This window comes from Arvicanthis niloticus, chromosome 18 (genome assembly GCF_011762505.2).
Source record: "Arvicanthis niloticus isolate mArvNil1 chromosome 18, mArvNil1.pat.X, whole genome shotgun sequence".
Classification (NCBI taxonomy): Eukaryota; Metazoa; Chordata; class Mammalia; order Rodentia; family Muridae; genus Arvicanthis; species Arvicanthis niloticus.
In genome coordinates, this window is record NC_047675.1 from 22,058,923 (window position 1) to 22,071,312 (window position 12,390).

Here is a 12,390-nt window from a genome sequence, read left to right on the forward strand (position 1 = left end):
GCTCTGCATGTCCCTGGCTCAGTGTTGGTTTAGACAAGAAGACCTAGCTTCTCCAGGGAAGGTAACCCTGCTAACGCACCAGGTTCCAGTCGCGCCGCTCCCGCAGCGGAGCCCAGCGCAGGAGTGCAACTGGTTCCCTGGCAACCTGGGAGGAATCCAGCGGCAGCTACAGGCTCTTCCTCTCCCCTCCCACCGCCTCCTACTGCGGGCGCCGGGGGCGGAGGCTGCCAGCCCATTATAAAAAGCAAGCGAGGCCAGCGGCGAGGCGAGTGACTACTCGGAGCTACCACACAGCCCAGCCTCCTGGCCCGCAGAATTCCTGCACTCCAGCCATGGCTCCCTCGCCGCTCGCGTGGCTGCTGCACCTGGCCGCGTTCTTTCATCTGAGTCCTCTGCTGGCGGGTGAGTGGGTCCGGACCCTACCTGGGGAAGAAAGGGAAGGTATGTTGGGGTGCAGACTGCATCTCCCTGAGGAAAATAGGCCCTCTGCTAGTCCCAGCCATCCCAGTGGCTACTGGGTTGGGAGTCAGGGAGACATCTCGGAGGGGTCTGTGGGAGGCACAAGGTGTCTGGGGAGGAGAGTGAAAGCTGGGAGAAACCTGAGCAGGCTCCTGGCTGACGAACAAGAGCTGGTTCTTCCTACTGAGGTTAACTATAACCTGTATAAGCCCTGGCACGGGGCCAGGGAATAGTTAGGACTTTCCCCTGCCCTGTTGTTCAAGGCCCCCAGGAATAGTTAAGGTCAAGGTCACTGCAGCTCACGGATGGGGCTTGTCTCATGTACTGGCGTGGAGCTTGTCGTCTCTCTGCCTGTGTCTCCCCCATCATCCTGGCCACTTCCTCCAAACCTAGCTTAGAAAATACTTTGTCTCTACAGACTTGCTTCCTGGAGTCCACTACCTGGTAGTACAAGATGTACACACTCCTAGGGACATAGGAAAGATGGAGACCCAGAGATAGAGAGCTGTCTGAGGATGCTCTGCCAGCATGCAGGGCAGGAGAGTGATGCCCAGGGATTTAATGGAGGAGAGACGAAAAGCCTTGCCTACCCTCCGTGTTGACCACTCCACCTCCGTTAACCTCAAACCTCCATCCTCGGGGGATGGGGGGGGCCGAGACTATTTAGCAGGTCCACGCTCAGAGAAGGTGGCACGATGCCTTAGGGCGCACAGTGAAACTGGAAAAATAAGAGCCAACCCCCAGCTTCCAAGATATCTCCATGGAACTGAATCACCAGGACCACAGGGAGCTGGGAGGGTGAGTGGGTGAGAGTGGGGGTGGTAGGATAAAATTGTGCCTGGCTTTGTGCTGTCTGAGCCCTGGATCTCAAGCTGGAGATATTTGAAGACGGTGAGCACTGGGAAGTAGGAATCAGATGGAGGTTGCTTTGCCATCACCTCCTTGTGTGCCCTGGAGCAGGGTCTTGATGTCTCTGGTCTCAACTACTGTACCATTCACTGCCTACCTGGTGAGAAGGCTCCAGTGTCTAGGGAGGCATTTTGGAAAGTGCGTGTGGTCATGGTGGTGGGCATCACTTTCACTAAGCTTATAGGGAAATCTTAGGCAAGGCTGGAAAGGAAACCCAGAATGTTTGAAGTCTGAGGACCCTAATCATGGTCACTGGCTTTGCTAGGAGACCCCAGTGGACCTCACTTTCTTCACCCCTTGAATGAGGTATTCAGCTAGTTTCACCCTAGAGCTCCCCCAGCCAGGGGGTCTCAGGCTTTAGGGCTGCTGCAGGCTGGTGCAGGGCGTCTGCGTCAGTCCCCAAATGTGGGTCTGCAGGACTGTGTCAGGCGATCGCTCAGCGCTTTATGTAACAAACCTGCAAATGCAAGTTAGAGAAGAGAAGGCTGCTCTCCAGCACTGACGCATTCACTCCCACTCAGCCTCAGCAAGAGAGAGAAAAGGGGGGGGGAAGCTCTGCTTTCAGCTGTTACAGCCTGCTTCCCCCATCCTCAGTGGGGGTGGAGGGGTCGGAGGCGGACAGCTCCAGTGTCAGATGGAGGGCTCTATGGATTTCATTAAAAGCAGCCCCCACTTCTCTGTTGGTTGGGGTTTTATATGCCGTTAAGCGCTTCTGCATACATCTGGTCCATTCATTTGGCAAACGCAAGCAGGACACCTGCTGGGTGACAAGCACATTTCTAGGTGCTAGGACCACAGCAGGGAATAAGGGTGCCACAGAGCCCAGCTCTCAGGGTGATGAAATCTGGCTGCAGTACACAAAAATAAACCAGTAAGCCGTTTGGTCTCTTAGAAGGAAAAAGCACAGGAAGGGAGGGGTGGCTTCACTTGTGTTGTTTGCTTGGTTTTTGTTTTGTTTTGTTTGAGACAGGGTCTTTCCATGTAGCTCATCTCCTGTCTCAGCCTCCTTGGGAGGAGCCTATAGGAAATGTGACTACCATGTTGACATTATTTGTGGGAAGAAAGTTGGGGAATGGATGCGCTCTCTATAGGGTGGTGGTCCTCCCAGGGGATATTTGGCAATTTCCAGAGACATTTTTTTTTTGTATTATTACAAATGTCTCAATATTTTCAGCTCCTGGCATAGAGTGTACAGCATCGTCCCCCACAACAAACAAATGAGCAGGTCCAAAGTGTGAACAGTATGGCCATTGAGAAAAGCTGTCCCAGGGCCCACCCAGTGTGTCTTAGCAGTCCATAAGGGACAACCGCAAGCATACTTCTTCTAGGAAGCCTCTTTTGATTACTCCTCACAGTTGAAAGTTATCTCTCATTCCTGTAAATCCTAGGGTGTCTGTGAATGGCCAGAATGTGAGGCTTTAACAGGATTATGCAACTGTAGCGGTCTAGGAAGAAAACCAGCTCTGCCTCAAACAGTAGACTGTGCTTACAGTGGCAAGGGTCTTCAACTTCTGCATCCATCTGTAAGAAGAGGATAACAATGCACCCTTTGCAGGGATTGGGAGTTAGTAAGAGCAGATGTGTGTGCTGAACACAGGGTCTGAAACACAGTAGGTGCTTAACACCCCATCCTCATTTGTATCTTACCTGCCCATAGATCCAGGACCCTTCAGAAGGCAGAGACAGGACCTATTTACACCTCCACTTCCATTCCATGCCACCCCCAACCCCTCACCACCACCACCAACACACACACACACACACACACACACACACACACACACACCGCATGCCTCACAGCACCCAGCTCAGGGCCTGGCAAGAGGGAAGAGCCAGCACTTGTTTGCCTCAGTAAACAGTGAAACAGTGATCACTCAGAACACCAACACCTGCAGGAGGAAGCACTTGGGGTTAAAGACAAAGAGATCCAGGCTGTGTACATACTCAGAAGTAATGCAAGCCAGTGCTGGCTGACTTAGGAAAGAGATGCATGGATGGACACATGAATGGACAGATGGATGGATGTATGGATGAGTGGATGGATAGATGAATGGATGACTGGATGGATGGATGGATGGATGGATGGATGGATGGATGGATGGATAATCGAATGGATGCATGTATGCATGGATGACTGGATGGATGCATAGATGCATGCATGCATGCATGGATGACTGGATGGATGGATTATTGATGACTGGTGAGTGAATTAGTAACAGGCAATGGGTGAGAAGAAATTGATGGGTGGGTGTGACTTTGAAAGGGTGACAGACAGACAGATGGGTGAGTAGGGTGGGTAGATGGATGGGAGAGGATGAATAGGAACAAGAAGGCAACTAGGAGAAAGGATGTAAGTAAGAGGATAGAAAGATGGATGGATGGACAGATGGTCAGATGGACAGATGGATAAATAAACGAATACATAGATGGAAGGGTGGGTGGGCAGATATATCTAAAGGAGGGACAAATAGATAGAAACATTACTTGTTTTATGAATATTTACTGAGTGCTCAGGTTGTGGCCAGCGCTGAGATGCACAGTGGCATGAGGCAGGCATCTCTAATCCCTCGACTCATTAAGTGGACAGTAGGTGGCTTGCTGCACAGAAGCACTGCCTCCCTTTCAAGAAATAAGAACTTAGGTGTGAGGAAGGGAAAGGCCTTCCTCAGTTGGCAACATAGCTATCCTGGTAGAATTGAGTTCTGATCCCAGCCAAGGGTTTTGTGGCTCACAGCAGAGGTTGGCTTTGTGGCCCTCTCAGCTCTGCAGGCGGTAGTGGTCTTCTCTATCCTAGTTGGGGTCTTCCTTGACACACAGCCTCCTATCTCAGATCATCCCAAGATTTCTCCAGGATGATATCTGCCAGACCCATGCAGGAGTGGCTACCAGGCTACTGTCACCAGGGATTTAGGAAGGGGGGATGGCAGATGAGCTATTCTTTGGTCTACTGGGGAATGGAGGAGGGTGATGAGTCTGTACTGTAATTTGAGGGGGTCTGGGGGAACAGAGATCAACCCTAGTGTTGTTCCCCAGGAACTACCAACCTTGTTTTTTGAGACAGAGTTTCTTCCCTGGGATCTGGAGCTCACAGATTGGCCTCTACTGACTGGCAAATGAGCCCCAAGGATCCACCTATCTCTGCTTCTCTAGTGTTAGGATTACAAGCACACACCACCATGCATGGTTTTCTACATAGGTTCCAGGGAATCGAACCCAGGTCCTCAAGCTTGTGTGGCAAATCCTTTAGCTACTGAACCATCTCCCCAGCCCTGAACTGTGACTTTCATATCCTAGTCCTTGGGGGAGAGAAAACAGCACTGTAATTCAGTCAGTGAGGTCAGGAGCTAGTAGGGTTGGCCTTTTCATGACCCAGCTCAACCCTGCAGCCCAAGCTTCCTTTCCCACAAGGTGGTGTGGCCCATGGCCAGGAGGTGATGGGACAAGGAGCCTGGGTGTGTGCTAGCTGTGGCTAGTTCTTTTTTCAAGGGTTGTGCTGAGCACAAACTCATGCACATCAGGCAAGCACTGTATCCCCAAGCTCCATCATTCTTGACGAGATAGAACATGTTTGCACGTCCATATGTGTGTAAGTACTATGCAGAAGCAATGTGTTTTAGAGGGGCTGAAGAACAACTAGGCTCCCAGGTTCTAAAGGCTGAGTCAGACCACTCCACGCTACTTCCTGGAGAGTCTTGGGTTCTAGATGTTCGACATAGCCTTTACTTGGATCTAGAACCCAGGCTCTTCTCCCCTTCACCCCCATTTTCCATGAGTTTACACTGGGGCAGATGACAGGACACTCTGCTGGAGATTTAGATAAGAGGTTCTCACCAGTGGGTCATGATGTCTTGGAGGTCAAATGACCCTTTCATAGGGGCCGCCTAAGACCACCGGCATATCAGATTCATACATTATGATTCATAACAGCAGCAAAATTACAGTTATGAAGTAGTAACAAAAATAATTTTATGGTCGGGGGTCACCACCACGTGAGGAGCTGTATCAAAGGTGGCAGCACTAGGAGGGTTGAGAACCACTGGTTTAGACAACGCAGATTGCTAGAAATAAAATGCAAAAAAAAAAAAAAATGTTAAATGTTTATATCAAATAACTGGGTTTATCCACTCATAGAAATCCCTGCCCAGGGGCTTCTGCTGTAACTATCTGCATGCCCTTGCCCCCTCCTTTGCCCCCACCTTTTCTCCTAAACTCCTTATCCCAAACTCATTCTGCAGAACACAAGAGAACCTACTCAGCAGACAATAATGCTTCTCAGTGAGGTGAGCTCTCCTGTTCGACACAGAACCTTACCTGTTCCATGTACCCGATTACACGTGTATGTGGAGGAGGCGGATGCATGTGTAGGGTGATTGCTGGGCACTTGACTTAATTGTGCCAAAGATAGGGATGGGCAAAGAAGGCAAGGCCAGGATGGGTGGTGGGACAGGGCTTGAAGAGCAGGGCCACTCTATCACATCTAGGCCAGGTGATTATGGGCAGATCTGTGTCTCTCTTAGAGTCCTCTCCCCGGCTATGACTTCATTTTAAAAATTAAGGAGGCAAGCAGATCTTGGTGAGTTCAAGGCAAGTCTGATCTACATAATGAGTTCCAGGATAGCTAGAGCTACATAGAGACTCTGTCTTAAAAACAAAACAAAACAAAAAAATAACAAAACTAAATGCTTCCTAGGTTTTAGGCAAAAAGATTTATTAATAAAGATTAATTTTTATCAGTCCAAAACAACCCCACAGGCTGAGACTCTTGCTATCTGGCAGGTTATCAAGGGTTGGGTCACATGTGGGCTCTGGCTTGGGAATATAGCCAGGAGAAGCTGAATGGGGATGGGACTCCAGATGCCCAGGGGTCCTTCTGACTGTAAGCCTCTCTGGACTCAGGTCAACACCTCGGCATGACGAAATGCAACATCACCTGCAACAAGATGACCTCACAAATTCCAGTGACTTTGCTCATCCACTACCAACCCAACCAGGAGTCCTGTGGCAAGCGTGCCATTGTGTAGGTATCACTCTCAACCCCTGAACACCCTGGGACATCCCAGTCTCTCTCCCTCCCTGCCTCACCCTGGGCTTCCTGCCAAAGGCCTTAGCAAGGCCCCCTTGTTCCAGGGCCACAGGCTACCTCACTGACCTTCAGATCAGTGGCAAACAACGGAGGTGGGAAAGGGCTTTCTGGATGACCCACTGTGGTCTAGGGCAGCACCCAGGATGGAGCCTCCCCTCAGCCCACTAGATCCCATGGGGAGGTTGAGGGAAGTGGTGTACCAGAGCAGGATCCAGTCTCCTGCAGGAGATGGGTAGCAGGAGGGTGGGAGGAGATGAAGGAGCTAAAATGGTTGGCTAAACACTTGGAAGACACAGGATGGCCATCACCAAGTGACAGAAGAGCAGGGCCCTCAGAGCCTCTGGGGAGGAAACAGTCCCAGTCAGCCATTTTCTGCCTGGCCAGTTTGATCCCTTGTTCCTTCTGGGGTCCATAGCCCATTTGCTTAGTCCCAAGTCCCTTTCCCAGCATTGATGATGGCCCCTCGAGAAGTCTCAGCCATGCAGGAAATGATCAATATCTTTTTTAACTCAGGATCTCCTGGCGGAAATGTAGCGTTTCCTGTCCCCTAGACAGTTCCCCCGAGGAGTGAGATTCAAATTGTATTCCTGCCTGCTCACTCTGCTTCCCCAGGAAGGATTGCTTCTTCCAGATACCCCCAAATACTTGCCTCTCTCTTCTAGAGAAAGTAGAAGAGTGAACCTGGAACCCTTGGGAGTGCCTCAGCTTCTCAGCATACCCTAGTTGGGCATGCTTTATCTGTCAGCCTCATTTTCCTACCTGTTAAAGGGCGTTAGCATAGTGGCTGCAGAGTAAAGTGATGAGCTGCAGAGACGGTAGGCATGGAATGTGGGCTCCTGTCAGCTCTGAACTACTGTTGGGGCAAAGCAGTTATATGTAGCCTCACGGGAAGCTCTAGACAGAAACCACACTCAGCGCTCAGAGCCCCTTACCTTGATAGCAGTGATGTGGTTAATACTGTGGTTATGTCTAAAGCTTACAACACCCACTCTGACAGGGTGCTTTCTCTAGATAGTTTACCCTTTATTTTGCTTAACAATATCACAGAAGTAGGATCCCCATTTTCCTGGGACTTTCCTGGTTTTGAAAGGGGAAGTCCCTCAGGCTGAATGTTGAATGCCACAGTTCATCTGAGGTGGAGGGTTCCCCCTCCAGGCCACAAGCATTTGTGCCTCAGCCAATGACTAGGACACATAGGGAATGGAGTGGCCCCAAACCTCATGCTAGCAAGCCAGGCCTGCTTGCCTGAAGTGCATGCAAGCAGTACCCCACACCACAGCAGCCTGGCTGTCTAGAATCTGGGCATCACCGGCCCCCTGTTTTCCTTATAGCCTGGAGACGAAACAGCACAGACACTTCTGTGCTGACCCAAAGGAGAAATGGGTCCAAGACGCCATGAAGCATCTGGACCATCAGGCCGCTGCCCTGACTAAAAACGGTGGCAAGTTTGAGAAGCGGGTGGACAATGTGACACCTGGGATCACCTCGGCCACCAGGGGACTGTCCCCATCTGCCCTGGCAAAGCCTGAATCAGCCACAGTGGAAGACCTTACTTTGGAGCCGACTACTATTTCCCAGGAGGCCCGGAGGACCATGGGGACGTCCCAAGAGCCACCAGCAGCAGTGACTGGATCATCTTCCTCAACTTCCGAGGCTCAGGATGCAGGGCTTACCACCAAGCCTCAGAGCACTGGAAGTTTTGAGGTGGCTGCCGACTCTACCGCCACTTGGCAGAGTTCTGCTGTCTACCAATCTGGATCTAGCCTTTGGGCTGAGGTAAAAGCTACTGAGACCCCCTCTGCTACAGCCCTATCTCCTCAGGTGTCCACCACTTCACATTCAACCCCAGAGGAGAATGTTGGGTCTGAAGGCCAGCCCCCATGGGTCCAGGAACAGGACCCCAGTCCAGAGAAGTCTCTAGGGTCTGAGGAGATAAACCCAGTTCATACTGATATCTTCCAGGACAGGGGGCCTGGCAATACAATCCACCCCTCAGTGGCCCCCATCTCCTCTGAAGAGACCCCCAGCCCAGAGCTGGTGGCCTCAGGCAGCCAGGCTCCTAAGGTAGAGGAGGCCATTCATGTCACTGCAGATCCCCAGAAACTGAGTGTTCTTATCACTCCTGTCCCCGACACCCAGGCAGCCACCCGGAGGCAGGCAGTGGGGCTACTGGCCTTTCTTGGTCTACTCTTCTGTCTGGGGGTGGCCATGTTTGCTTACCAGAGCCTCCAGGGCTGTCCCCGCAAAATGGCAGGGGAGATGGTAGAAGGTCTCCGCTATGTCCCCCGTAGCTGTGGCAGTAACTCATACGTCCTGGTGCCAGTGTGAGCTGCCTGCCTGCCTGCCTGCCTGTGTCCAGAGTATGATTCAGACAGCTGTCTGGGGACCCCCCATCATACCCACCTTCATCCACACTGGGAAAATGGGAATGGAGAAGCTGGATCCTTCAGGGGCCATGTGCTCCACCCCCCCACCCCCCCAAGGTGTGGCCCTGGAGGCCACCCTAGACCATTATTCACTTATCAGAGACAGAGCAGGTGACCTTCCAGCTCCCCTATATTTGAAAGAATCCTCTGCTGCTGGCTGGTTAGAGGGGCCCTTTGACATCCCAACTGGAGTGAACAATTATTTATTGGATCCCAGCCCCTACGACACCTGCTTCCTGTGTGCACCGTGGTCCACCCATATCACAAGCAGCAGGCCAGGTCTATCTGCCTGTCCCCTGACCTCCCTGTGTCTCCTGGCTTTGCTGCAGTCACCAGCCCTTCCTCCTCCTCCCCGGTCAGCTGCGGTGCTATCTGCCCTATGTCTCCCTAATCCCCTGTACAGAGCACCACCATCAACACCAACACTGCGTCGTGTCTTTTCTTGCATGAGGTTAATGCTGTGTTTTCTGGAGCTCTCTGGGAAGGGAGAGGAGCTTGTGCAAGGGTTTAAAGTGTTTCTCCCGGGACTTTGATGTGCTGTGAAGGCATGCTGCATCTGAAGGAAGGGTCTGGTCCCCACTCGGCTACCAGCACCACAAAAGGCCCCACCTGTAAACGAAAAGAAACGTGGCCCAGAGCTGGCAATAACCTATGGCCCTGACATCATCACTTACTCTGAGATCCTTGTCCCCATTCCTGGATGCAACCCCCAGCCCTTATCAACACTAATAGTCACTGCCATTCCTCTGGACTGACACTGTTGTACTCTGTGACACTGAGGGCTGGCAAGGGGTGACTTGAGAGTGCAGATCCTACCATGTAGGCCCCCAGATGGAGGCCCAGTTGGAGACTTGCAGGAACAGAGGCCAACTTAAAAGGCTACACTGTGTTCTCACTAGGCACCCCTCCCCATGCACCAAGGTGACAGTCACAGGTTCTGTTCTACCTGAAGAACAAGCCACAGAGGGAAGATAAGGACTAGCCCCTGGGAAGCAGAGGATCCAGGGTAAACCCCTGGAGTGGCTACACACCTAATTTTATTTTAGGGACTTGTGCATGTGTGTACTTGCACGGCCCAGATCATTGAGAGGATGGCTGCCAGAGTCCTTTCCTACTTCTGAGAGCACTGTTCACGCCATGGTCTCACCTTTGCCCCACTGCAGGCTGGGCCAGACCTCCCATAACATTCTCCAAGAGCCCTGTGGAGTTTTCTGGAAGGGAAGGGACTCTGCCCTGGGCACAAAGTGACTACTGAAGCAGGGGGCAGCTGAGCAGCACCCCCATCGGGAGCTGACTGGGCAAGCCACGCCCCTCGGTGGCAGCTCTCCCCACCCTGATCTGAATAGCTCCAATGTCACCTTCCAGGGAAGGGCTTCACCCAGAAGCCAGTGGCTCACTCCTTGATAGGTGAAAGCTCAGGACAGTTGGCTCTGTCCCAGAGTGAGGAAGCCAGCCCCTTGGTGACCCTCCTCCTGGGAAGCTGGGAGGCTCTGGTCAGGCTCCAGAGTACCAGCTGTAGGCCTGAGAAGCAGCAGCCCGAGTGCACTATATCCTGACTCCTTCAGTGGGGAGCCTTCAAGGGTTGGGACACCCATTGTCGGACTTGGACTTTGTTGGTTCCTCCCTCCGCCAGCAGAATGTGGGCCAAAACAATCTGAGGAGGACTTTGGAAGGAGTTGGTTGATCCTTTAGTTGTCTTTTTTTTTTTTTTTTTTCCCCAAGCATCATTACCAATGTCTGTGCCATTTTGTATTTTACTAATAAAATTTTAAAGTCTTGTGAATCAAATAAAGGAACTTTTCTCTGGGGTAGGTCTTGGGTGGAGGTGGGGGATAGGAGTGTGGACCCTGTCTCTGACTTACTTGCATGGGGGAAGGGGACAGGGATTTTCCCAGAAGGCCCTGCAGATGAGAATAAGAACTGGGCCCTGGCCTGGCTCAGTGCTGCCTCTGTGTGTAACGGTGAGCTGTACCTTTCACCTCTCTGGGGCTCTATGCACATGACTGGTCTCTTGCCAAGACTTAGGATCCCTGTGGGTCCTACTCAGTATCCCAGGAGCCACCACCCTGATGTTACTATCACTTATATGGTGCCCACATTTTTCTCTACACTGTCTCTACTCATTCCTGGCTCGTATAAAGACTAAGAGGGACTAGCTCTTCTCAAGAAACCAGGATGCTCATAAATAGGACCCAAGGGTGAGCTGCTCAGTGGCCCTTCAGTTTCTCAGTATACATCATTAGAGCTGTTACATACAGTCGTGCAGATTGAAAACAGCACAAGGTTATCTCAGGTCAGGTCCAGCCTATGGTATACAATCGTTCATGAATTCTAAAATGGACATTTTTTTTTTCTCACGGTGACGTGTTAGAGTTGGGATTTACTTTGCTATCAGTAACTTAGCCAGGTTTTTGTTTGTTTTTTGTTTGTTTTTCCTTTTGAGTAGTGCTAAACGCCCCCAGGCCTTGGACATGCTAGGCAAAGCACTGTACTCCTGACCTGCATTCTCTACTCTATTTTTGAGGTTTTGTTTTGACACATTGTCTGAGTTGCTCAGACTGGCCCAAGCAGGTCTCACAATCCTCCTGCCTCAACCTCTTGAGTAGCTAGCTAGCATTACATATTCTGTGGTTATTAAATATCAGAACATCTTTCTATCGATAACATCTCAAGATTCAGTCTCTACACTGTAGTTTTAAAATTGGAGGCAGCAAAGGGGGTAGAGAGAGTCAAGAGCACCTGCTGCTCTTGTAGAAGACACAGGCTTGGTTGTCAGCACCCATATCAAGCGACTCACAGGGGATCTGATGCTCTCTCCCCCCACACTTGGCCTCTATGGGGCACCATCACACACAGGCAGATACCCACTCATACTCATAAAATAAAAATAAGCAAACCGTTGAAAATAAAATTAGAGACAGCATTTTAAAAAATCAGGAAGTTGGCCCATGTACACTCATTTTCTAAGTTCTCTCAGTGACTCAGATGGGACCCCACTGGTCTATGTTCTCTCCAGGTGACAGGTGGGGGTTGGGAGTGGAGCTTACAGCCGATTCCCAGCTGTCCTATGCAGCTCAACCATCTATCTCCCGCTCTCTGGGATCACTGGGATCTGTCAGGTGCCATTTGTTGTCACCACCCTCTGGGTTTCCGATGGTAAGGACATTGTTTTGGAGCCCCTGTTTCTATCAAAAACACATCAAGGGAAGGCAGACCATGATCTCACTTCCCTCTCTTCCGGGGCCTCCCTCGCCCATCCTTTCCTGCCCGTTTTCATCAGGAGCAGAGACCCGCAGCTCCTGAAGGTTAGGGGCCGCATCAGCTCTCCCTCTGTGAGGGGAGTTCTTCAGGCAGACCCGCATCCTCCTGGCCTGAGTCCCACAACCAACTAGAAACCGCTGCAGATTGTTGCCCCAGGCTTTTCCTGGGATGTGGCTGGAGTTGCTGGAGGTGTGGGTGGTGTCTTGAACAGAATCAGGAAGAGGAAGGGAGTTGAGAAACCTGGGTCCGGCC

The 12,390-nt window shown here is 51.4% G+C and overlaps 1 protein-coding gene across 2 annotated transcripts; it reads left to right on the forward strand.

Moving 5' to 3' along the window:
- Positions 1-212: 212 nt before the first annotated feature.
- On the forward strand, positions 213-10,662 carry Cx3cl1 (C-X3-C motif chemokine ligand 1). 2 transcript variants are annotated; one of them, XM_034523003.2, is made up of 3 exons: positions 213-402; positions 6,265-6,385; positions 7,783-10,662. In XM_034523003.2, the coding sequence occupies exons 1-3, from the start codon at positions 333-335 to the stop codon at positions 8,777-8,779; spliced, it is 1,188 nt and encodes a 395-aa protein (XP_034378894.1). In that variant the 5' UTR covers positions 213-332; the 3' UTR covers positions 8,780-10,662. The 2 variants fall into 2 exon arrangements, with proteins under 2 accessions (XP_034378894.1, XP_076771784.1); XM_076915669.1 differs by having other exon boundaries at positions 238-441.
- Positions 10,663-12,390: the final 1,728 nt, after the last annotated feature.